Source organism: Gobius niger (genome assembly GCF_951799975.1).
Source record: "Gobius niger genome assembly, chromosome: 8".
NCBI lineage: Eukaryota > Metazoa > Chordata > Actinopteri > Gobiiformes > Gobiidae > Gobius > Gobius niger.
Genome location: NC_136859.1, coordinates 32,702,142 through 32,729,065, shown reverse-complemented (window position 1 = coordinate 32,729,065; position 26,924 = coordinate 32,702,142). Strand labels below are relative to the sequence as shown.

The window sequence follows — 26,924 nt, the reverse complement described above, 5'->3', positions numbered from 1 at the left end:
TTAAACTATACTGCTATAAGGGCAGTATAGTTATAGCTGCCCTTATAGCAGCTATAACATGCCCTTTATACATAAGGGCATGTATAAAGATGATTAAAATAGATACAAATATAATAAAGACAACAACTATTTGACACAGAATAACAGCGTGAGTGTTTTTACAGGTAGTGTGGACATACCGCATAGTGCAATAGAGCAGTGCAAATGTCTGGAACAGGTTATTACATTCATGAGTCTGATACACCTCTGACCCTTTCAAATCTGTACACACAGTTTACACAGGGCTTTAGAGGTCAGAAAACAACAGCAGCAGCACGACCGTTGACATTACTGAGGGTAGACTGAATACAGGGAGATGCCGCACATTTGGTCCTTGTTGCGTGCCATCCGGATGAAGCCGTTCTCTCCCCAACTTTCTCCCCAACTACAAATGAGGAGAAAAAACACACAGAGTAAGACGATCTTTGTACAACAGAATGCATACATGCTTGTCATGATCGGATTAAGTGAACAGATGCAGATATAGGCCTAGGTTCTGATGCTAAATATCCACATGAACAATCATTTTACTACTGCAAAACAACCCCACAGCATGATGCTGCCACCCCCGTATTTCAAAGTTGGGATAGTGTTCTCAGGCTTGCAAGATTCCCCCTTTGTCCTGCAAATGTGACGATGGTCATTATGGCCAAATTCATTTCTTTTATTCTGACCACAGGATATGTCTTCAAAAATGTTTAATTTGCAAACACCTAACCAGCTTTTTATTGTTTCTTTTGGGGTAAGAGCTTCTTCCTGGCAGAGTATACCCTCTCAGCCCATGTTGGTACAGGACTTGTTTTTTGATGATGACAAACTCTCACCAGGTTCAGCATCTTCACCAGGTCTTTTGCATTTGTTCTTGGGTTGATATTCACATTTCAGACCGCAGCACGTTCATCTCCTGGGTTCATCTCAGCTGCTCTGCGCACCTGTTTCCTCCCGGAGGAAGGCTCTGCTCAGGCTGAGAGACATGTAGTCCTGCCTGGCTTCAGCGCTGAGTCCGCAGCTGCTTTTCACTGGTTCAGATCACGGTCCAGAGTCTGCTCTGACTGCAGCGGCATATCCACGCTTTCTTATTTTACCAGACACAATCTTTTTTAATGCTGTTCAGGCCAACAGCTTCTTTAATAAAGGTAGCTTTTTATTGTTAGCCTATTTCTTTTTCCCCTCTTTTTTATTTAGTAAATGTGATCTTGCATTGGCTATAAGGTTAATGTGGGTTACTGACAGATTCTTTAATCTTCCTCATGTGTTGTGTTAAAAACAACTATTTATTATTTCCTGGTTGGAGAAATGTAATTTTTTGCTGCATGCACGAAGCATGTGTGCAGGACCCTATAGATTGGTGCTATGTGATTGAAAAAAGCATAAAACCCCCTCTTTAAATGGCGCTAGAATTTCTCCATGGCATTTACCATCTGCTGCTTGTGCGTGGACAAGATCTGAGCAGAAAGCACAGGTTCATAAACGTGCACTCAGGCGTATATTGCAAATACACATGCACCATTTATGTACGCAATGTTGATAAATGAGTGCCATTATATGTAAACTTCTGACTTTGTAAAAAGTAAAAAAAAACATTTCTAAAAACAATGTATCTCTCATTCTTCTGGCATTTAGCAAATATATATATATATTTTTTTTAATTCTAATTGACGTAAAAAAGTAGAAGTTTATTCTGGTTTCATGTCAGACTGTGAGAAAAAATTGCAAATGTGTCTTTTTAATAATGGCAAATGGACTCAACTTGTATAGAGCTTTTCTACCTCATCTATCAGGCCCAAAGCGCTTTACAGAAAGGAACCACTCACCCATTCATTCTCTCATTTATACACCAGTGTACGCAGACACTGGAGGCAAGGAGGGTGAAGTGTCTTGCCCAAGGACACAACGACAGTGTGCATTTGCGGGAGATGGGATTCGAACCCACTGCCTTCCGATCACGAGATGACCCGCTCTACCAACTGCTTTAAGCCCGATCAGAAACGCTTTGGTAAAGTTCATCTCACCTGTTTTTAATCAGCCAGTAGTCGAGGTCAGAACCGTCATCTGTGCCATAACCAACGAGCAGCACTCCGTGGTTGAGAAAATTTGAACATTCAGGATTGTAGTACACACCTGAGGAGGCAAATACAGAGGAACAATGAAAAATCACATTGACAACGAACGAATGCTGTGTCCAAGTATCCTTCCATGATGCGTGTTTGTGATAACCGTATTTCACATTTTGTTTGATAATGAAGTTAAGCTAAGTTAAGTAATGATGTATGAAAAGTGGTGAAATGTGAAACAGACCCTACATGCATCTGACTAACCTACTAGCTCATATTGCAGATCTAACTTACCTGATTGGTACTGCATAATGTCATTGGCACAGATGGCAATCGCAATTGGTCCAATGATAGCACAGGCCTTCTTCAAAGAGAGCTCATCCTGATCCACAAAACGGTATGAAGAACAGTTTGCAGCTCTGTTGGAAACGTTGTAGCGACAGGAATCATCCTAAAGTGGTCGTAACAATTAAAAAACAGATAGAAACTGGAAAATATACTTACTTTGGACCTTTATTTAACCAGGAAAGTCCCATAGTGATTCAGAATCTCTTTTTCCCAGGGTGCCCTGGCCCCAGAGGGGAACCATATACTTCGAGACCATTAATTGCACAACTCAGTTTCTAATCTGGCGCTTTTTGTACCCCTCCATTGGTGATTTCTTGAGTTATGGCTCCCTGATAATCTCATTTATAATGAGCAACGAGCCTCTCGGATATAACATTACTCATTATTGCTTACCTGGGCCTCATAAGGGTAGGTCACTTCAGAGTCAATGCCTTGATTGTCAATGACGTACTCAAGCGCTTGATGCATGTATCCACCTCCACATCCTTCATTTCCATATTTTTCTGAACAGTCCACCAGGTTCTGTGGGCTGAGATCCACCAGTTTCTTTTTGGTCTTGGCCCAAAGCCCCTCCAGAGCCCCCACAGTACTGAAGGCCCAGCACGATCCACACTCGCCCTAAGAAATCATTAAATGTGGGTTTGAACATGAACGAAACAAAGTGATTCAGTCACAGGGTGTTTCCTACCTGATCCTTGACACTGGTCACGAGGCCAGATTCCCTCCAGTCCACAGTGTCTGGTACATCCTCATCTCTGACATGGAGAGGGGTTGGTGTGATCTTCAAGTCCTTGGGGAGCCTCAGGTTGGCGTAGAATTTCAGTATCTCTTCTTTAGTCTGGGGAGAGGTAGAAAATATCTTCTACGTCAAAAAAATATCTTCTACGTCAAACAGTAAAAGTGGCCAGTAGGTGCGTCCGAGAGCACCTCCAGTGTCACTGGCCTGTTACTGATGACACCAGTGAACAGCTTTGGTCATCGACAGTCTCTGGCCAGTGACATGTAACTCATTTAAATTGAAAAGCTACTTTTGTGCATTTTACACATCTATATTTTCCTCTGTTTTTAATTTCTGTTGTTGTGGTTAGCGCTCATGCTTCAATAATGGCGTAATAATACCAGGAATAATTTGGCATCCGCACAGTAAAGTGAAGATTACTGCGCAGTAAAGTGAAGATTACTGCGCGGATTTCGAACTACTCCTGGTATTATTACGCCTTACAATATAGTCCCCCCTTTTATCCGCTTAGAAAATCCACATTGTTTAATTTTGTGTAATTATACTTTGTAGTGGAACACTTCACGTAACCATATTTAAATAGGGAAAACGTGGAAGAGCTTGGTAGCTTCTATCTTGACCTGTTTTGGAGCTATAGAGGATAGGGGGAGAGGCTAACGCCGTCTGCGCTGTGTTTACGTGACTGAAGGCACGGGGGAAGATCAGACAGGTCCTAAAGAACTCGTCAAAGCTGAGGTAAGAACATATCTCAGTATGTATAAACGGTGGCCTATTCCTTTAAATCTGGAGGTTGCCACGTGTTTTTTGGTAATCTTCCATTACTCTCCATCTGAATTGCAGCCATGGGCTAATTTCTATCCGTTGCCCGCCTCTCATACTCTCAAACACATCCTCATTCATCAAAGCCTATTGTATATGTTTTGAGAGGAAGGCCATGGCACAAAATGCAAAGAAAAGAATTAGATGGAGCTAGACATTTCAGAGGGATAACTCCTTAAGGAACAAACTGTGTTAAAATAAATGTACCAGGTCCGACAGGTGGTTGATGCCCAGAGTGTAGGTGTGAAAGCCCAGTGACGCCTCCAGGTTGTGAATGTTGACGTGGTTCAAGTTTTTCTCCCACATTGCTCGGCGACCGAGCGCCTCCACCTAAACTCAGGGCAGAGACAAGCATTGCACTTTCATTAAAAGTAATACTATTAAAGCCATGCACGTATATACTGTATGTCGTAACCAACACGCCAGAGGAATCTTTGAGGTCATGGGTTTATCATATTCCTTTGATCATTTCTGGGATGTGCTGGAGAAGACTTGGTCAAAGAATACATGGGTGGATTAAAGACAGGAGAACGTGCAACATCCCAGTTTGGGCCCCTCTCCAAATCGAGTCTCTCTTTACCTTTAACTTGCTAAGATATTTATAAAAACTGTAAATTAAAACTAACATTTGTTTGTGATATCCTACGGTAAAGCTATACAGCAAAACAACAAATAACTGACCTCATTGGGGTAATTCTTCTGGTACGTCTTCTTCCACAGCTCCCAGTACTGGTCCAGTCGTGAGTCGAACTCAGCCAAAACCGGTGCACAGAGACAAACCAACAGCCACACTCCCAACATCGCGCCTGGACAACACAAACCATAACGATTTACGTCCGACGCAACTTCCTCTTTTATCATGGCGCGGTCCACACTCTCCGTGTTCGTGTGGGTGAGGCAACTTTGAGCGGCTACACAGGCTCCCCTTCCTTTGGCGGGACACTACGCTGGTGCCCGTCTTGATTCATTTTAAGAGGATTCCTCCTGATCCGATCCATCCAGTCCACTGATCCATTCAATCCATAGTCGGCTCCACTCCATACAACCTATGGACCCAACCGATGGCGAGCTGAAGCCCAGGACCTAACCCTGTCATCAGAACTACAGTTAGGTAGGGGGCGGTGTAGCCTGCTCAGCCCACACACACACACACTCTAGCCCACTCTCTGTCCCACCCTGTGAACTCTGAACTAAATACTTGGTTCGTGGACAATTTATAACACAAACACTCAACCTATGACCTGAACCACCTCCACTGGAAATAATAGTTCCCTCAGACATGAAGGAGGAAGGGCCAAGGCCCGAAACGTTACATGTGGTGTAATAAACACTTTTTTCTGGGAGCTACTTAGTTGTGCGGACTTTTGCCTGACATCAGTGCCCCGACACTGGGCAAACATACGCCGTTTATTATTTAAGGGAGACACTACAGGCAAAACTCAAAACTTTTCAGTTTTCAGGTTTTGGGTCTAATTGGTCTCTGAACATATAAGCTTTCTCCCGGAAACAGAAAATATGCCTAATCTTCACAATAACATGTTTAAATATTGCGCTGGTTCAATGTTCCCCCATAGACTTATATGGGAGAACACAATTTCAAGGGCCTTTTTCTCAAAACACATTTTTCTGTCATTGTGGCGACACTATGTCCACGTCAGTCGGACCTAAAGACTTCACATTTTCCAGCCTTGGACTGAACAATATTTGGAAGATTTTTTCAGAGGGATTTTTTATTATTTAATCCCTAAACCCCATTTATTGAGTTTTGAATGTCAAAAAATAAGGTGAAAATTAAATTTTTACAAATTCTTCCACTAAAAAACAGCTTATTTTAAAACTAAACAAGATATCCAAAATACCCTCTGAGAAAGTCTTGGCAACTCATTCATGAATAAAATGAGACCATAAATTTGAATGTAGCTCTATCCATTATTCAGATTTCGTCGCCGAAAAGACACAAAACACCTTGTTCTTATATGAAAAGATAAAATGACAGAAAACTTGCCATGTATTTTTTTCTCACATTTATGCCAGTGATCTACAGCCAGTGATGTACCTGAACGCGTTCATTGAACGGAAGTTCATGAACGCGTTCATATTTTGGGCGAACGTGAACTGAACGCACTGGATTACTGCCTGATGAACGAAACCATGAACGCGTTCATTCTGGTGTCTGTGAACGGCATTTCCCGTTCTTTTTACGTTCGTTCATTATGGTGCCAGATTTCTTATATCTGTGGTTTAAGACCGCGGATCAGTGAATATAATTATAAAACCTCGCTGCGCCGTCAGGGTTTACCAGCGGCTCTAAACTCTGGCGGGTCCGCTGTGTAGCTCGCGCTAGCTCCGCTCCGCCTCCGCGCCCACGGCCCGACTGTGTAAAGTTCTGTGGCGCTGAACTCTGCTGTTTATGGCCCTGTCACAGGCCCTGGCACACCGGTGACCCGCGGGTCTGCACGCTGCCCGTGAGCAGCCACAAAGTGAGGTTACGAAGCGAGTTTCCCTTGTGTAACGTCTGTCTCTCCAAACTCCTGTCTGCTCCGCGCTGCCACTCATTTTGTTGCTTTAAGATATGGATTTTAAAAATATTTCCCTGAGAGAGGAATATACTGTACTTCTCACCTTTTTCATGCCTGAATAATAGCTCGCAGCAAAAAAAAAAAAAAAAAGAACTATGAACTAGTTCATTTTTGGAACCATGAACGAACTATTAAGCATGAACAATTATGAACTATGAACGAACTAGTTCATTTTGAAATTTGTGAACTGAACTTTGAACTAGTTCATGTAGGAAATGAACTTTCCCAACACTGTCTACAGCAAAAGCTTCAAATTGATATCTGTAGTTATACATTTTTTCCGTATTCACCTGCAGTGTCTCGCCTTAAGTCCCACTTAAACGGAGCACATTTTCTCCAGTAGCACCTCATCTGAAAGCTTAGACCTACAAAACTACAATTTTTCCTTGTTGTGTTTGTTGTCGTCACGTTATTGTTGCTTTTTTACGTTTGATGTATTTTTCTTATTTTCTCATTCCCTTTTTTTGTGGTCTTTTTGGGTTTTATAACTTTGTTGTTTTTTTGTGTGTGTTTTTAGTTGCATTTTTGTAACTTTTGTTGCGTTATAGTTGCATTTTCATCTTTGTTTATGTCTTGTTTTTGTCGATATTTACGATATTTAGATTTGGGTAATGTCTGGATACCTGGATAAGAACTAGAGAAAAGGTCCTTGGTTAAGGTGGGGGTTAACAGGTTCATCAATATGTGCTGACATTACAATGTTTCATCAAGTTTTGGGTGGATTTCTGATATCGAAGGGCGCTTCTCCCCACCGCCCTGAGCAACAAGACGCAGGAAACACAGATTTTACACAAAGTAAACTCTTACAGCCAACATTTAGACAACTTACCAACATTTATGCATTGATTACACATTAATATAACTGAACTAGCTAATTAGTATCCTTTTCTTTTATAATTTATTTTATTCTTTTATTTGATAGGGACATGTGTGAACAATAAACATGTACCACACTACAACATTTATAGTCAAGGCTAATTTGCATCAATTTTTCAGACACTAATTTGATAGATTGACAGGAGGGGCGGCGCCCTAAAGCTCATAATAGACCAGTCGCTACTGTTCGTGAGGCAAAACAACAAGTTGCACAGTCCTGACTTAACAAGTGGCATATATAAGTTCTTTTGTTGCTTTGCTTTTCCAAAATAGCTGCAGGCAAATAATGTCAATACTCTACATTTTACTTAATGCCAAATTGTTCCCACACAGCTACATGTTTCAACTCATTGTATTTTTTTTTTTTTCATATAACTTACGGCAACAATGATTAGGAAAAACAGTTTTTAAAACAAAAAAATCACGTTTTTTTGTTTGAGTGACTCAAATGGAAGCTACAGTGACAAAAAAGAAAGGAAAAAGAAAACCTAAACTAAAAACAAGCAACTTATTATTGAGGCTGTATATTCTCTATGTTTCCGGTGTGTAAGTCGTGAGAAGGAGAGCGCATGCTTACCTGTCCAAGTTGAAAGCATCTTCTGACTGTGCAGAGTCACAGACTGGGGTTTTGTTGTGAGCTGGAGTCACATGTGGCACGGCACGCGTGTGTTTTTTCTGAACAAGTGTAGGGGCGGTGGCCTGGAGGCGTCAGTTCATTGGAAATTGCACATAAATAAATAATTGGTTATCATCCTGTGGTCCATTTAAATGTGCAGATGAAAGGGGGGGGCTGTGCTGCTAGGGGAAGTGGCATCACTCACGGCTCGTTCATACAACCGACAAAACGTAGTAAATCCATTATTATCCACCATCGGCACACACGAGTTCAGACCATAGACATGATGTTCAGACCCTGACTAAACGTCTGCATCATGCAGTTTTCTCTGGAGAGAGAGAGAGAGAGAGAGAGAGGAAGAGGGAGGGACAGGGGAGGGGAGGGGAGTGCGCCTGCGCTGGGGCAGGGCGTGGCTGCCCCGACTACACCATTACATCAGAGCAATTCAATTACATTTTTTACTGGGCCAGACTTCTCCGAGGTCATTGGCCACCAGGCCGGTGACGAGCCTCCCACCGGCACCAAAGTATTCATATTTTCAGGATAAATGAAATAAATTGATTCTCAAAAAGGAAAATAACATTGTCAAAAGACCATTATTCAGGAAAACAAAACTGAAAAGGCACAGGCCAGGGGTCTTCAATCATTTTTACAGAGGGACAGATTTTTTGCAAGGACTCGGGACAAGACGGACTGTGGTAAAACTTCTACTAAAACATATTTTAAGTACTTGATTGCGTTAAAATGCAAAAACACACAAACTACTGGCTTCTGATAGATAGAAAATACAAAACTAAACTATCATTACGACACTGCTCTGTCAAAACTACTTCCAGTGAACACAGGACTACGCCAGGGCAAAACCAGCACTATATACTCAGAACTAAACCAGGACTAAGTCAGGACAAAAACAATATTTGAGCTAAAGCAGGAGTAAGCCACATTTAAATCAGCCAAGGGTCAAATACAGAAAGGTGCGAGGACTTGATAAAGTCTGAACTGAGCCAACATGAGACTCTGCTCAGTGACCTCCTCACAGCTGAGAGGTCAGAGGGCTGGCCAAGCACCTGTGAACCGTTTAGGGGAGGCCGGATAGATGGTTTATAACTGCAGCCTCTGGAAGGTCCTACACCCTAATGTTCGGGAGACTCCAGAGGCACCGGCAGCTTCAAATACCTGAATACTGCTTTGTAGCAGCTGTTCTCTTAATCTGACGCATTTGTCTGGCAGAAATCGTCCTCATTGTGCCTTTATCTGCACAAACCTGTGTGTGCTCTGAATCAGCCACAAATACGTACAATGATTATGCTTAACCTTTCATGAAATATCACATTTATTTCACGCTTTTCATCAGCAGAGATCCTTTTTCTTTACCTTATTGCTTGAAAATGGTGGTCTGCTTAATAATGTGGAAAGTCCTCTTTCAGTAGTTTTTCCTTTGACTGGACTTACCTGACAACTAATCATCCCAGGTCTCTGAGATTGATGTCAGTGATTCAAAGAGCCCCGAGACACAATACCATCCATGAGTTTCATTGAAAAAACATTTTTTTCAAAAACGTTTTTGACACTGAAATATAATTTGCATAATAATTTGGAACGCTGTGTAGTTAGGATCTCACCCTGGGAACCTGGCGGAATATTCAACCCCTATTCACCCCTCTCCTCAGGCAGGAGGCTACGGTCCCTACAGATACCCATACCTCCTTATACATCTAAGTTATAGGCCGTGTTTTATGTTTCATGTTGCACGATTGAACCGAGAAAAAATCCTAGTTTGTGAACCTGTTCTCAAACAATGGCCAATAAAAGGATTCTGATTCTGGAGGCTGTCATATCGGTGGCCTGTCATGTCACATCTGTCCACAGCTGAGTTGATTATTAGCATTCACTGCCCAGATCTGAGTAATAACACTAATTCTCTGATTATATTTCATCAGCATGGAGAATCAAAGTAGACCGCAGACAAAGTCATACAGAGAACACATTAAATGTCTCTTGATTGGTGAAATTATGTGTTTATTTATTTAGGATGGGACAGTGCATATTAATTGAGAAAGTTAACACACAACAACAGTGAGCAGACTTCATAAACAAGGCGACAGACAAATAAGACAGTAAACATGAAATTGTACACTCCGAACTGAATCTAACAATCTGAGAACCTACAGTACCTTCACACTGTCTCTAAATAGGAAAATACACTTTTCACATTCAATAAAATAAATGAAATACTATTATGTAACAACACACCTTTTAACAATGTAAATATGTTTTTACCACTATACCATGAACTTGGCTTTTAATAAAATAAAGATATGCAATACATGAATATCTCTCTACTAGTGAACGGGAGATGCAGACAACATAAACGATGAATGATATATCGTTATATATTTTCACAAGACCTCTGACCCATTCAAATCTGTACATGCGGTCTACACGGGGCTTTAGAGGTCGGAAAACAACAGCAGCAGCACGACCGTTGACATTACTGAGGGTAGACTGAATACAGCGAGATGCCGCACATTTGGTCCTTGTTGCGTGCCAGCCGGATGTAGCCGTCCTCTCCCCAACCTTCTCCCCAACTACAAATGAGGAGAAAAAAGCACACAAAGAAAGACGATCTTGGTAGAACAGAATGCTCAATAATCAGTCCCTCTAGTACCTATTGGGGAGGAGTTTTAGTGTCTCTGCAAATCAGTTCCTGTCCGACTCTGCTGATTTGCTGTGTGGGGTCCCTCAAGGCTCTGTTTTGGGCCCGATTTTGTTTTTACTCTATGTCCTTCCATTAGGAAAAATGATCCGGAGTTTTGATGATGTTTCCTACCATTTGTTTGCTGATGGTATTCAGCTTTACTGCTCTTTTAAGCCCTCTGAGTTCCAGAAATTAAGCTCTCTGCTGAAATGCCTTGCACAAGTTAAACAATGGCTCGGCGCAAATTTGACTTGTGTAAAACGGGGCGTGGACATAATGCCCTCAGTCTAAATGAGGCGTTCTGATTGAAGAGGGAGTCATTTCATTGATTACTTTCACATTTCAGTCCGTCTCTCCTCACTTTGCAAACTTACAGACTATCATTTTAAAGCAAATTCTGTGTCTTTTAAATAGTTTTGTTCCATGTTATTATTAGCAGCGCAAAACAAAAGTCAGAAAAAAGATATCACTTATATCAGAAAAAAGATCGGTACAGGCAAACATGATAATAAGCCGACTAGAGACGGTTCGGTGAAGTCGACCTCACCTGTTTTTGATCAGCCAGTAGTCGAGCCCATAAACGTCATCCGTGCCATAACCTACGAGCAGCACTCCGTGGTCCAATGCCTGTGAACAGTCAGGATTGTAGTACACACCTGAGGGAGGAAAATACATAAAGAAAAATGTTGACGAGTGCTGTGTCAGAGCATAAGTATATTTCCATGTGTGATTGTAAAGTGTATTTCATATTTTGTTTAATAATTACATTTCTGAGTAATGATGTATGAAAAGTGGTGAATTTTGGCCTTCATTTTTATACATAATCTAATGCAGTAATTCTCTGTGCTTAGAATAGAATAAACAGTTATAAGCGGACCCGCCATACATTTTACTAACCTAGTTTAAATATGTCAAATCATTTTCACCAGCAAGGACCACACCCCACAACAAAGTGCAGTTAAAGAATTTAATTATGTTTAGATGTGTAGAGTGAAGCTGGGCGAGACTGTGAGTGGGGGCTCGGTCTCGAATGAGCCCAGCTCTTCAAGACCCCCTTTGAAGCTGTAAAAAATTAAACAGATATAGAGGGTGGGAGGGGTCGACAGTTCCAAACAAACAGGAATGGAGAGGCCTGGTGTATATATAGGGCTCATGGGTCATAAGAGGCGTGGTAAGGTGAATGCAGGAGGGGTTGCAGAGGGTGATTGGTTGAGGCCTGCTCCCGAACCAAATATTGACTCCATATGTGACCCATCACGAGAACGGGGGACACAACTCGGGAATTTGGGGGGGACATAGCTTGTGAAAGTGTCGTCTCCAAAATCGTAGCGTGTTTTAGCGTGGAAATGGGCAAATGTTTTGTTGACAGAGCGAAACATCAGAGAACTGAAAGGCAAAATCCACCGTAATAAAAAGATACAAAACTTACTGTTTGGTGCTTTTGCTGAAGCTTTTTTTAGCCCTGAAGCTGTGTGGCCAGAGTGTGGTCCTGTCTCTGTCCCGCTGTCGCTGCTTTGGTATCAAGGCTCTTCATGAGGAAGCGGCGCCACAAAATCCCTGATTAATAAATCCACTTCCAAACATGTCCGTTGCAACATCCATGGCTCAGCTCGTCTGATACAATCTTTGTCCATCCAACACGACCCGGTGTTTACCCAGTATGTAAATGCAGACAGACAAAGTCATGCTCTGACTGCACGCTCCCAAATCTCCCTAAACAAGCCTGTTTGAACCTAAAAGTTTACACTTTTAAATATACCAATACTGCAGCTTAAACATGTAGAGGCGTCTTCGTGGGTTCAACTGAACGATTCTGCAAAAAAGCGAAAATCACAAATCCAAAAAAAAACAAAAAAAAACGCTTGTGTTTTTTCACAAAACTAGGGCGGCCGACTTGTGTCCCTGGTTCTCGTGACGGGGCACATATATGTTCATCATCAGAAAGAAATCCTACACTACTAGCTCAAAATGCAAACCTTACTTACCAGACTTGTACCATATGAGGTCAAAGGCACAGATGGCAATCGCAATTGGCCCAATGAGAGCACAGGCCTTCTTCAGAGAGTGCTCATCCGCATTCACAAAGCGGTATGAAGAACAGTTAGCAGCTCTGTTTCTTACGTTGTAGCGACAGTTGTCATCCTAAAGAAGTCACAACAACAAGCAAAAACATAAAAAAAAACGTTAACTAGTGTGTTTTTACTCTTCGTTTGTGCAACAATGTGTGCATAAATAACGTGTTGGTAAAGATATAATACTTAGCAACCTCTGTCTCTCTTGGTACAGCTGCATTTTTTGCCCTTTTTTGCGAAATGCATGTGAGGTTTCTGTGTTCCACTTTGTTTTACTGGATACTATTGTACATCTTTGCTGTGTTTTTGTGGAGGTTCAGTGGATTCCATAATGGTCCTGAAGCTCACAGCTTTTTAAAAGCAAACAAACAGCTAGCTTTTGAGCTAAAGTCATTTAAGACCTACACATTTCACTTGAAGAGGCACCAGGAGCCCCCCACAGCTGCAGTACAGTGGTGTCACAAGAGGTGTAACAGGAATCAAGGAAGGGACAAACAAGGAGGTATTCGGGCAAGACTCGCTGCTAAGCAAAGTCTGTCCCCACTGTTGTTCTGGCTCATGGACGTTCCCTAAGAAAAAACAGATTTAATGCTAAGCTCTTCCCAGAAGATGCTAAAAGACTGTGGTGGAGCGGAGGGAGCTGTGCAGGAGGAAGAGGAAGGAGGAGGTGGAGCTGACCAGTGCAGGGCACCATGCTCTGAAACAGGGACAAACCTAGGAGGCGCTGCACCGTTTCAGAGGAGCACTAAAGGCAGCCAGCCAGCTTGCTCCGGTTGCTACGGTTTCCCTGACTTCCAAAAACATGCTGGTCAGGTTTTCCCACAGTGGTGGCACGGCTCAGTTGCAGAGGCTCAGGACTATCACCTGAACACAATTTAGTTGTACAGTTGTACAATGACAAATAAAGCACTTACTTTCTTACAGTACTAAAGAGCTTCTACCTGCCCGCAATAGATAGAAACGGGAAAATATACAAACCTTTGACTTTTATTTCACCAGGAAAGTCCCCCAGTGATTAAGAACCTCTTTTTTCCGGGGAGTTCCTGGAAAAAGTGCGCTGAGACCATTCATTGGATGCAATTGCACAGCTTCATTTCTAATCAGGTGCTTTTTTATATCCCTCCATTGCCGCTTTCTTGAGTTATGCTTCCCTGATAATCTCATTTATCATGAGCAACGAGCCTCTTGAATACGTCATTACTCTTGCCCCTCACATCATATTTGTCAAATTAGTGAATATATTTTCATGTAACACCTCAAGGACCCACAGAACCTCAAATCTCTACATAGATACAACACAGAAGGCTTGATCTTCAGCTGGACCTTTTCTATTTTCACTTCAAATCAACAGTGTGATTGTTTGGTTGGTTTTGTAAAATGTATTTGTGTCCTCCTCAACGGATGGTTTTGTAAACAACAGGATTAAAGTCGTGAGTGCTGTGAGGCGTTGGCTTGAATTCGGCAGAAGCAACATGCAGCTGTTGTCCTCTGTTTCATAGTTTATACTGTTTACGGGCTTGTGTATTACCAACAGCCTCAACTAGTACATTGAATATTACTGATTTTTTACAGGGCCGGTCTTGACCTAAAACTTCTTCTTCTGCTAGTCCAGCCCTGTTGGATATTCATAAACACGCTCTTCCAACTGATACTTTACCTTTGCGTGTGCAGATACTACATTTGTTATCATGTCTCCTACACAGAGCTGAATGTTTTGTCATTGTACACTGGAAGTTTGCTCACCGCGCCCTCATAAGGGTAGGACGCTTCAGAGTCGATCCCTTGATTGTCAATGACATAATCGAGCGCTTGATGCATCATTCCACCATTACATCCGTCAGTGTCATATTTGTCAGAACAGTCCAGCAGGTTCTGTGGGCTGAGTTCCACCAGTTTCTTTTTGGTCTTGGCCCACATCCCCTCCAGCGCCCCCACAGCACTGAAGGCCCAGTCCGAGTTGCACATGACCTAAGAAATCATTAAATGTGGTTTTGAACATGAACGAAACAAAGTCATCCAGTCACATGGTGTTTCCTACCTGATCCTTGACACTGGTCACGAGGCCAGATTCCCTCCAGTCCACAGTGTCTGGTACATCCTCATCTCTGACATGGAGAGGGGTTGGTGTGATCTTGAAGTCCTTCGGGAGCCTCAGGTTGGTGTAGAATTTCAGTATCTCTTCTTTAGTCTGTGGGAGTGGCAAAAAATACAATTAAAAAGTGAAAGTGGCCAATCGGGATAGGGCGAGCACATGGGTCCGAGAGCACCTCACTGACCCGTCACTGATAACACCAGTAAACAGCTTTGGTCATCGACATGTGAGTCTGGCCTGTGACACGGAACTCATGGGAATTCAATGAAACTCTTGTATTCATTATAGGCTTGTGGATTCACGGCAAGAAGGTTCCAGGTTCTATCCCAAATGGGGAGTCTGTGTAGATTTCCTCCGGGTACTCCAGTTTCCCCTACCACTAAAAGCTAGGGTTGCACCGAGCTCAATACCACACGCTTGTACTCATACACACACTCACTAAGTGTGTGGTCCCGAAACCAACCGATGCCACTTGACCAATACGCACATTGCATACAGCCACGACTTACTATCTATACAGCAGGTTTTTGACATAAATATGCGTCGGATTTTCACAAAACGAGCAGCGTTTTGCAGCTTGTGATCCAGTGTCTCCTATTTTCCACGTCTGTGTGTCTATGTGAGTTTGCGTTCCGTCCTCGAGAGAGTGTGAGGGGTGAACACACCAGTCCCGTTCATTTTTGGACGGAATTTAAGTCCGCGGGGAAAAGAAAGCACTTTACGAACGCGCACCACATCACAAGAGAAAAGAAGCAAGCCAAAAAATGACGCAGAGGGCTGAAGGAGCACAGGACAGGCTGGCGCTAAGCCGTCAGACCCGGGGAGCTCGGTTCTCCCGGAGCTCCGGAACTCCGTCCTCCCGACCGCCTCTCACTCAACTCCGCGTCGTGCATTATAACCTAATGCACGGCTCCTCGTTGTTTGATCCTTACTTAAACATGTACTTTCTCAGGTAAATGGTCCATAAAGAGCCTATATGTAGGCTACTCGTATTGGTATCTGCAAGTACTCAAATCATGGTACGGTAATTTCCGGACCATAAACTGTTACATTTTTCCCACCCTTTGTTAAACAATGCGCTTAATTTATAGATTTGAAAGCAGTACTAAGTAACTCTTGCCCCTAGAGGCCATAAGTGCAACTGCAGGGGTCGTAGCAAGTTGCAATTTTTTTACTCATTAATTGTCCGTGAGAGTAAATACTACACTGACAGGAAAGGCGAAGGGAGAGAGGGATATTGTACATCCAATTACACAATGGAAATATTTTTTTTCACTCAAACTTGGCTGTGAATACTGTTTAAAGTGGCGCTAGTCCGAAGTTAGCTTTGCCCGTTAGCCTGTTAGCTTCTTCTTCGTGATTCCATTAGTGTGTATAGAGTTCGGGAATACCCCATAATCGCTAAGCATTATGGGGTCAGCAGCAATTGTAATCTAATGGAGATTTTAAAAGTTAAAATACTGGAGTTATTGTTCACATTAAAACACTTGGACACCACAGTGAGTTAGATGTATTTACCGGCAGTGACTCAGCAGCTAATGTAGTTGTTCCACGGCTAATTTCTCCACTTTTATACTGTTTTTAGCTAATGTTAGTCAATAGAAATGTATGTGTGACCTGACGGGGGCGCAGGGGGGGTGCATTATCTTACCATGATGTTACCATTTAAAACCAACAACGCCAGCCCAGCGTTATACTGGGCAAATGAAAATATCCCCACGCTTAAGGCACCACAGGTTCGTATTAACTTGGGACAGAGACAATAATACAGTCGGTTAATTTATTAACGTTTCGTTGCTTTGCCTTTAAAACATAGTTCGTTCATAGACAGGTTCACAGTTCCTTGAGTTACTGACAGGTATCATTTCATGTAGCTGTCAGTCAGTCCAATGCACAATGTCCATGTTACCAGTCCGATACGGGTCTCGACCACCACGAGACGCCGTGTGGCGGAGGAAGGACCAGGTGACAGACACGAGACAGAAAGGGAGGCTCTCCCGCCGACCAGCAGCCTAGGAGGTTACAATATAATTAGTCTAACAGTATAAATCTACGTACATAACAGGGACACTAACGTGCACATACCGGGTGGCTGTGACACATCCAGACATGCACACACGCGAGGGCTACAGCCGCGACGCCGACCTCGCACAGCCGAGAAGCTACAAACAATGCTAGTGTTAGCTCAGCGCACAACTGATAGTTATTAGTTCCGAACAATAATGATCTCATTGCCACTCACCGAGAGCACATGCTACACCGCATGCTCCGAACACTGGGCTTGGCGCCTTGAGACAGTGACATTTCCTCTTTCTTAGCGACAATCTTCATACATGTTACACGAAGCTCTCACAGCCATGCTAGCTCCTGGTCGGCGGGTGACGTCACGGAGGGGAGAGGTCAGGTGGGACGAACAAAGGGGAATGCTGCCCTATTTATACCCCGCAGGCAACCACGCATCATTCATACTGCCACATTTCACCCCCCCAAAGGTATCGGCGTCCCGACGATAAAGTTTCCTAAACCATCCATACTACATACGTGCAGAGTGGGAACGACACAGTGAGGCACTCCTCTTACAGGATGATCAAACCTCGACCACGCCCTGACGAACAAACATAAAATCCGTGCATGCAGCTGCCTCATCTAAACACAAGATTCGATGCTGACGAAGGGCCCTTAAGGCTATAAGCTGAGCCATGCAAATGAACCACACCAAAATTCGCACCCTTATGATTCCTGCTTGGACTACACGGTGCAGTAATAACGGCCGCGTATGATACGCTGTCAGTAGTTGAGGAACAAGCGGGCCCTGCTGCTACAGCAGTCCCTACATCTCACCCTACCTACCGCTACCTGGATGGGTTTGAGCCATCCACTTTGAGGCAACCACTTGGCACTCACGTCACAGTTTAAAAACATTTCAAAGAGTAGCTGACCAAGTCACGCTTCAGACTGTCAGTGTCCTCGCGGTCCCATCCGTTCACCTGGGATACGCGAGATGCCCTTAAGGCCAATAACACGCCACACGGTTCCACGTACGACCAACTACTCTACCTCAGGACTCCCAACCTGGAACTAGTAGCGGCATCAACAGTACGCTGCGTTGAAGCTTGAAACCGGAGGCACGGACGCTGCCAACCCAACAGCGGCCCAACTGCCACACCCGACATTCCCACCCTGACGTCCAAGTTCTACAGAGCCTCCCTTTCTGCAAACAGACATTTGTTGCAACCAAAAAGTCAGTACAAATTTGAGGTATACAATACAATGCAGTTGTCTTGGTATTATTACGTGCCACAAGGTTAATTGTTACAGAAATAAAAACAGCACCTTCCATAATTCAAGTGCAGGGCCCACAAAAGCAAAATAAAACACAGCAAAACATGCACTGCAAAGAAAATAAAATGCACACCGTAGGCCTACAACCAAATCACAGGTCAGAAAACCATTTTCTTCACACAATTTAGCCTTAGCTGCACAGTAACGAAGTACAATACATTTTCTCTTTACATGCTATAATACCTCAAAAAAAAAAGAAAAATACCAACTGATCAAGTCTCTGTCCGGATAAAGTTAATCCTGCCATACAAACGCCAAATGTGACCTGACGGGGGCGCAGGGGGGGTGCATTATCTTACCATGATGTTACCATTTAAAACCAACAACGCCAGCCCAGCGTTATACTGGGCAAATGAAAATATCCCCACGCTTAAGGCACCACAGGTTCGTATTAACTTGGGACAGAGACAATAATACAGTCGGTTAATTTATTAACGTTTCGTTGCTTTGCCTTTAAAACATAGTTCGTTCATAGACAGGTTCACAGTTCCTTGAGTTACTGACAGGTATCATTTCATGTAGCTGTCAGTCAGTCCAATGCACAATGTCCATGTTACCAGTCCGATACGGGTCTCGACCACCACGAGACGCCGTGTGGCGGAGGAAGGACCAGGTGACAGACACGAGACAGAAAGGGAGGCTCTCCCGCCGACCAGCAGCCTAGGAGGTTACAATATAATTAGTCTAACAGTATAAATCTACGTACATAACAGGGACACTAACGTGCACATACCGGGTGGCTGTGACACATCCAGACATGCACACACGCGAGGGCTACAGCCGCGACGCCGACCTCGCACAGCCGAGAAGCTACAAACAATGCTAGTGTTAGCTCAGCGCACAACTGATAGTTATTAGTTCCGAACAATAATGATCTCATTGCCACTCACCGAGAGCACATGCTACACCGCATGCTCCGAACACTGGGCTTGGCGCCTTGAGACAGTGACATTTCCTCTTTCTTAGCGACAATCTTCATACATGTTACACGAAGCTCTCACAGCCATGCTAGCTCCTGGTCGGCGGGTGACGTCACGGAGGGGAGAGGTCAGGTGGGACGAACAAAGGGGAATGCTGCCCTATTTATACCCCGCAGGCAACCACGCATCATTCATACTGCCACATATGCTAACAGCTGCAAAGATGGCGGATCTCCATGGTAACGGTGGAATTTCCCGAACTCTATTGGTTGCTCCGGTCCGGGGGCAGTCAAGTTGCAAGTTGCAACAGACTGCGCGTGGAACATCTGTGGCTTGTAGACAAGTGCGGCCAATGTGTGTAAAAAAAAAAAATCTTTAGAAATGTTGTTGGTGTACCTTACATTCAGGTGCGCACAATAGTCCGGAATTTACGGTTTTAGATGAACTGGTATTGGTTAATCAAAAACATGTACATTAGGGTGTGTATTAGTCGTTTTCCAGCAGAGGACGGCGCAGCTGCTCAGAGAGCAGGATTCAGGAGGATTGCTGAGAACTGCGTGAATTAAGCCACAAACCACTCTGGGGGTAAGGAAATAGCATAACAACATGGCTAAAAGCTCCAAAAAGTCTTTTTTGCATGATGTAGGACCTTTATTACAATTCTGTAATTCTGTGGCAGCTAGTCGAAGGCAGTCACAGAGTGGTGTCTCGCAGTGTTGGGGGGTCACGGCAGGACTCGCGTTCGAATCGTCCTATATGTTCGGCACAAAAGCCACGACTAGACTCGCAGGAAATCAAAAATGTTTGATTTTTAAGCCTGATTTTGGACGCACAGGAGAAGTGTGAGTGATTATAGCGTCCCCAAGGCGAACACACAGAAAGCAGCCGCCAATGACAGAGTGAAATACAGACAGAACACACTGCAGCTCCTCCCTTTTCATTTCTCTGGCATAGCAGCGGTACACCAACAGCACAACAGCACAGCACAACTTTATATGAAAGAGCAGAATTGGATGGAGCTGCACATTTCAGAGGGATAACTCCTTAAAGGAACAAACTTAAAATAACTGTACCAGGTCCGACAGTCGGTTGATGCCCAGAAAGTAGGTGTGAAAGCCCATAGACGCCTCCAGGTTGTGAGCGTCGATGTGGTTCACGTTTTTCTCCCACAATACTCTGCGGCCCATTTCCTCCACCTAAACACAGGACACAGACAAGCATTGCACTTTCATGAAAAGTAATCACTTGTGGTTCCTATTAAAGCCCCGTACATGCATCCATATACCAGGGCTGGGACAAAATAACAGATGGGATCGCAGTACTTTATGTTGCAATACCAAGTACTGACATTATTACCCTGCATTCCTTTGTTTTTCCAGTTCCAGTTACACAGCACTTTGTTACATTTTGTGTTAATGCACTTCTTAACACTTCAAAATGGCATTTGGTTTATAAACTTTGGACTCATGACTTTTTACATTTTAAGGTGAGACACTGCAGGTGAATAGGGGAAAAAAATATATTTACAGATATCAATTTGAAACTTTTGCTGTAGATTATTGGCATAAATGTGAGGAAAAAATACATTACAAGTTTTCTGTCAGTTTATCATTTCATATAAGAACAAGGTGTTTTATGCCTAAAAATGCCCCAAATTTCCCATCTTTTCGGCGACGAAATCTGAATAATGGATAGAGCTACATGGTTTCATTTTGTTGATGAATGAGTTGCCAAGACTTTTTCAGAGGGGATTTTGGATTTCTTGTTTAGTTTTAAAATAAGCTGTTTTTTAGTGCAAAAATTTGTAAAAATTTAATTTTCGCCTTATTTTTTGACATTCAAAACTCAATAAATGGGGCTTAGGGATTAAATTATAAAAAATCCCTCTGAAAAAATCTTCCAAATATTGTTCAGTCCAAGGCTGGAAAATGTGAAGTCTTTAGGTCCGACTGACGGGGACATAGTGTCGCCACAATGACAGAAAAATGTGTTTTGAGAAAAAGGCCCTTGAAATTGCATTCTCCCATATAAGTCTATGGGGGAACATTGAATCAGCACAATATTTAAACATGTTATTGTGAAGATTAGGCATGTTTTTGGTTTCCAGGTGAAAGCTTATATGTTCAGAGACCAATTTGGCCCAAAACCTGAAAACTGAAAAAAATGTGTTTTGCCTGTAGTGTCTCCCCTTAAGGTAAACATATTCCTTATTGTGGCACACCTACCTACCATAAAAATAACACAGGTTTGTTTGCAATTGGCACAGACACTTGTGTTCATTCATAGACAGATTCATTCATTCCATTTGGTTTCAATAGTCACAGTGCCTTGTTTTCACATTCTTAATAACCCAGGATTAAACAGAATTCAACAGTGATCAGTAACTTTGATCTAAGACAGATGTTATCAGAGCATTGTTCAGAGCTATAATCAGAGCAACAGTTGGTTCACAGTGTCTCTGGGCTCCAAACAGCCGGTGAATACCTATGAATGAAAGGTAGCAGAGTGTTAGCGAAGGTCTGCGGCTTCTGGGCTTGGCTGCACCTGACTGAGGCTGAGCCATGAACATACCGCTCCCTGCCTCAGTGAACCAGAGCTTGATGCTTTTAAGGTGGTCGGAGACTCACACGGCGAGTCCAGCCAGTCTAACCGCATCACGAGCTAAAAACAAGCACCTTGTTAACGTCTGCCGGGAACTAAAACTTACTACAGCCGACCTTCACACACAGCCAGGTGGACACACTGGGCGAGGGGAGCAAGCGTTTGAAGGCGCTCTACAGAGGCACTTAAAGAAATAAAGGAATTATGTCTCCTATTCAAATGGTACATTAAGAACAGTTTGACTGGGCTATATGTCACATGATCATAATTACTTACTGCATCGCAACACATATCGGATTGGCACCGGAGTATCGTGATGCGTTTCGGATTGTGACAAAAGTGGATCGTCCCAGCCCTAGTACTGTATATATACTGCACGTCATATCCAACACTCCAGGAATCTTTGAGGTCAAATGGTAAAAAAGTGGTTCACGGAGCATCAGTTTCACTCATGGCTTTGTCATGTCCCTTTGATCATTTCTGGGATGTGCTGGAGAAGACTTGGTCAAAGAATAAATGAATGGATTGAAGACAGGAGAACGTGCACATCCCACTTGGGCCCCTCTCCAAATCATGAGTGAAAAATCGTGTCTCTCTTTACCTTGTTGAGTAAGGAGTTTTTCACTCCTTCTCCTGTGTTGTCCACTTCCTAATTAATTACCCAAACGTTGGACAACACCAAGCGTGTTCAACACTGGAAGAAGAGTTATTGACAAACAACGCTACACTACCAGCTACTAACACATACCAGCACAGATGACCAAAATTCAGGAGAATTAAATCACGACAGGTCATCTAATACAGAGCTCTGCTTCCCTAGTTCCCTAACATCGAGTCTACCAGCTGTCCATTGCCATAGGAGACTGGATTTTTACTAAGGAAGCAGAGTATTTGTATCACATTAAACATTGGAATATTCATGAGCCTAAAACTAAATCTCATTGGTTCCATTGGCTCCAGTGCTTCCACTGCGTCACGTAGTTCCGCCCCGCGACCCCCAATTTTATGTCTTCAATGGAATGTTGCAACTGATAAGATCCTTCTGGAGAAAGGCAGTTGTTTATCTCTTTATGGGGCACGGGGGTTCTGTGCTCACACACTTTGGTGTTCTGGTACTTTTCCGCTGTAACAGAGAACTGAGAATACTTCGCATACATTTTGTTAAGTCAAGCTAAACAATAATGAGAATAAAAAACAGTATAAAACCTTGTATATATAATTCTTCAACCTTTATCTTGCTAAGATATTAATAAAAACTGTAAATTAAAACGATCATTTATTTGAAATATCCTAGGGTAGAGCCATACGGAAAACAACAAATGACTGGCAAACCTCATTGGGGTATTTCTTCTCGTACTTCTTCCACAGCTCCCAGCGCTGGTCCAGTCGTGAGTCGAACTCAGCCAAAACCGGCGCACAGAGACAAACCAACAGCCACACTCCCAACATCCCGCCTGGACAACACAAACCATCACGATTAGATCACAGTTCACCCACTGCTTCTCAATTTAAAAGGGACGCCGCCCATCACCTGCTCCAATACAAGTAAGTCAAGTTGCTCAGTCAAATTTTAAATTAAGTGAAAGTAGTTCGGCAAGTAGAGAGTACAAATGTGTTGAAGGCTCCCTTGAAAAAGAGGTTTTTAATCTTTCCTGGTTAGATAAAGGTTAAATAACATAAAGTAAACACCATGGAGGAAGCCACTGCTGTCTAAAGAAACATTGCTGCACGTTTGAAGTTTGCGAAAGAGCTCTTGGATGGTTCACAGCACTACTGGCAAAATATTCTGTGGACTGATGAAACCAAAGTTGAATTGATCTGGAGGAACACACACTGTCATGTGTGGAGGAAAAATCTATCCCCACTGGGAAGCATGGAGAAGGAGCTTCAGTAGGAGCTGTTTTGCTGCCTCGGGGCCTGGACAACGTGCTATCATCAACGGAAAAACGAACTCACAAGTTTATCAAGATATTTGGCAGAAAAACCTGAGTCCAACAGTTGAAGCTCAAAAGAGGAGGAAACTGCAACAAGAAAATGACCCAAAGCGCCAAAGCTTTAGATTTTATTCTTCTGTAACTTCAGAGTTGTTTCAGAAGAATAAAATAAACGTTCTGGAATAGCCAGGTCAAAGTCCTGACCTAAACACGACTGAGATGCTGTGGCATGACTTTAAGAAAGCGATTCACACCAGACATCCCAGGAATCTCACTGAACGGCAACAGTTTTTAAAGAGGAGTGGTCAAATATTCATCCTGATCGTTGTGCACGTCTAATCTGCATCTACAGGAAACGTCTGGATGCCAAAGGAGGGTCAGCGAGCTGCGTATTCAAACTAACGGTGTACTCACTTATATCACGCTGTCCTGTGAATGTTTAGATGTCATGGCCAAAGGGTGCGACCCGGGGGGTAGGGGGACAGACTCAGACACGTATTAGGGAGCATGACCGTGCAGTGCTCTAAAAGTCAAAACTAAAATGTTTAATTTAATTTGACGGGGATAACATCAGTGCTTAATTTGTAAATGAGTATTTTCAGGAACACTTTTGGTCTGATGTAATGGATTGGGGGAACAGGCCAAAACATTTGCCGGAACACTCTCATTAAACACCATTATATCAGATACATTTTTTATAATAATAATAATAATAATAATGCATCGGTTTTATATAGCGCTTTTCTGGACACTCAAAGACGCTTTACATTGCACTATTCATTCACTCCATACTCGGTTGTGGTAAGCTACTATTGTAGCCACAGCTGCCTTGGGGTAGACTGACAGAAGCGAGGCAACCAGTCTGCGCCATCGGCCCCTCCGACCACCACCACTCACTCACTCACTACATTCTCTAGGCTTCCTGGTGTTACCAAACGGTCTCCCATCCAAGTACCGACCAGGCCCTTCCCTGCTTAGCTTCCGAGGTCTGACGGGATTGGGCAGAGCAAAGACGGTATGACCACTTTTTTTGCCGGATCCTCCAAAATATTTCCCGGATCCTTTACCCTGAAAAAAACTGAATTGGGGGAATGCGTTTCCCCAAATGGGGGATCAAATTAAGCACTGGATAACATGCAAATGTTTGGGTGGCATTAGTAGACACTGTTCAATCATTCTTATGATTTTAATAAAGATCAGGCCACATTGCATGAGAAATTTAGGCAGAAAGAAATTCCAAACTTGTTTTTCCTTCCACTATCGCCCATGTTTTGATTGGGTGGCGCTCCTGCCCATAATGGACCAGTCGCCACTGTTCGTGAGGCAAAACAACAAGCTGCACAGCCATGACTAAACAAGTGGTATATACGTACCCTAAAATTTATATAGCTGCAGGTGAATAATGTCTACCCTACATTTTACTCAATGCCAAACACCTCACAGTTGTATGTTTCAACTCATTGTATTACTTTTTTGTTTTGTTTTTACAACATATAACTAACTGCAACAATCATTAATGAAAAACAATAAATACATAAATAAATCATATGCATGTTTGAGTGACTTAAATGGAAGCTACTGCGACAAACATTAACAACAACAAACCAAGATCTAAAAACAAGCAACTTATTATTTACGATGTATATTCTCTATGTTTCCGGTGTGTAAGTGGTGAAATCGAGAGCGCATGCTTACCTGTCCAAGTTGAAAGGATCTTCTGACGAGGCTGAGTCATAGACTGGGGGTTTTGTTGTGAGATGGACTGTGCGCTTTTTTCTGAAGCAGCGTAGGAGGTGGCCTGGAGGCTTCAATTGATTGGAAATGACAAATTATCATCGTGTAGGCCATTTAAATGCGCGGATGAAAGACGGTGACTCATAGGATACATTACGTCCAAGCATGAGCAACATTGCCGATCGCAAAAACAATGTCAAAGCTGTAATGTTTCTGTGCCTGTGCCGCTCGGGGAAGGGAATCCATTATTATCCACCATCGGCAAACATGAGACCCTGACATCATGCAGTATTCTCTGGAGCCTGTGCTGGCACTGGCAAGGAAGGAGGAGAGAGAGGAAGAGGGAAAAGCGTCTGCGCTGGAGCAGGGCGTGGCTGCACTTGTGAGCTATTACATCGGAGATATACAATTACATTCTTTTTACTGGGACAGATTTCTCGGAGGTCACACTGAGCCTCCCACCGCCTCCAAAGTGTTCATATTTTTGGGATTAATAAAGTTCATTTAGTTTATTTTTGTCAAAAAAGAAAAGACCATTGTCAAAGGACAGTTTTCAGTAAATCAAAACCGAAAAGGCACAGGCCAGGGGTCTTCAATCATTTTTACAGAGGGACAGATTTTTTGGAAGGACTTGGTAAATGGTGAATGGACTCAACTTATATAGTGCTTTTCTACCAGGAACCAGTCACCCATTCACTCTCTCATTCATACACCAATGCACGCAGACACTGGAGGCAAGGTGGGGGAAGTGTCTTGCCCAAGAACACACAGTGTACAACTTAAAGGGATATTTCAGGACTTTTTGCCATAGGGCCTCATTACCTAGTTATCCAGAGTGTTGCTGATTTCTGGAGATGAGCTCATTTGTTCCATAGAGAATCACAAAGTGCTTCACAAAAACATTGCATTACAGACTGCGGAATTCTTCCACAGTCAATTATTGGTTTTCATGTTCTTTATTATTGATTGACTGCGGAATCCTTCCGCAGTCAACCATTGGTTCTCATGTTCTTTATTATTGATTGTCTGCGGAAAACTTCCGCAGACAATATATGGTTTTCATGTTCTTTATTATTATTGATTGTCTGCGGAATCCTTCCGCAGACAATAAATGGTTTTGGTGTTCTTTATTATTATTGATTGACTGCGGAATCCTTCCGCAGTCAATAATTGGTTTTCATGTTATTTATCTATTATTATTGATTGACTGCGGAAAACTTCCGCAGTCAATAATTGGTTTTCATGTTCTTTATTATTATTATTATTATTATTAATCTATGTTTTTCCCGTTTTTCAACAGCTTTCACAGCTTTCACAGTTTCAGCAATTTCAGCAAGTTATACATTTAAACGTTCCGCATGTTTGGGAGAATCCTGCGATTACTTTTGGGAATTCAGCGATTTCCGGTTTTTCCGCAATCGGCCGATATTTGGACGATTTTTCCCATTACTTATAATGGGG

The 26,924-nt window shown here is 42.9% G+C and overlaps 2 protein-coding genes across 2 annotated transcripts; both read right to left on the bottom strand.

Moving 5' to 3' along the window:
* Positions 1 to 194: 194 nt before the first annotated feature.
* On the bottom strand, positions 195 to 8,120 carry LOC306967053 (cathepsin S-like). The gene is made up of 8 exons (XM_079561956.1): positions 8,032 to 8,120; positions 4,681 to 4,805; positions 4,207 to 4,329; positions 3,130 to 3,279; positions 2,835 to 3,059; positions 2,388 to 2,544; positions 2,052 to 2,160; positions 195 to 424 (listed from the first exon to the last, which is right to left on the bottom strand). The coding sequence occupies exons 1-8, from the start codon at positions 8,048 to 8,050 to the stop codon at positions 328 to 330; spliced, it is 1,005 nt and encodes a 334-aa protein (XP_079418082.1). The 5' UTR covers positions 8,051 to 8,120; the 3' UTR covers positions 195 to 327.
* Positions 8,121 to 10,474: 2,354 nt separating this feature from the next.
* On the bottom strand, positions 10,475 to 21,849 carry LOC306966760 (cathepsin S-like; the record flags this gene model as incomplete). Its single annotated transcript, XM_079561574.1, has 7 exons — positions 10,475 to 10,658; positions 11,316 to 11,424; positions 12,754 to 12,910; positions 14,584 to 14,808; positions 14,879 to 15,028; positions 20,268 to 20,390; positions 21,766 to 21,849. The coding sequence occupies 7 exons, from the start codon at positions 21,847 to 21,849 to the stop codon at positions 10,562 to 10,564; spliced, it is 945 nt and encodes a 314-aa protein (XP_079417700.1). The 3' UTR covers positions 10,475 to 10,561.
* Positions 21,850 to 26,924: the final 5,075 nt, after the last annotated feature.

Excerpts from the sequence above, each read along its gene's own strand:
- LOC306967053 (XM_079561956.1), bottom strand. Across the intron at positions 2,161-2,387 it reads CATTATGCAGTACCAATCAG|GTGTGTACTACAATCCTGAA; the intron begins GTAAGTTAGATC and ends TTGCCTCCTCAG. Across the intron at positions 425-2,051 it reads TACTGGCTGATTAAAAACAG|TTGGGGAGAAAGTTGGGGAG; the intron begins GTGAGATGAACT and ends CCTCATTTGTAG.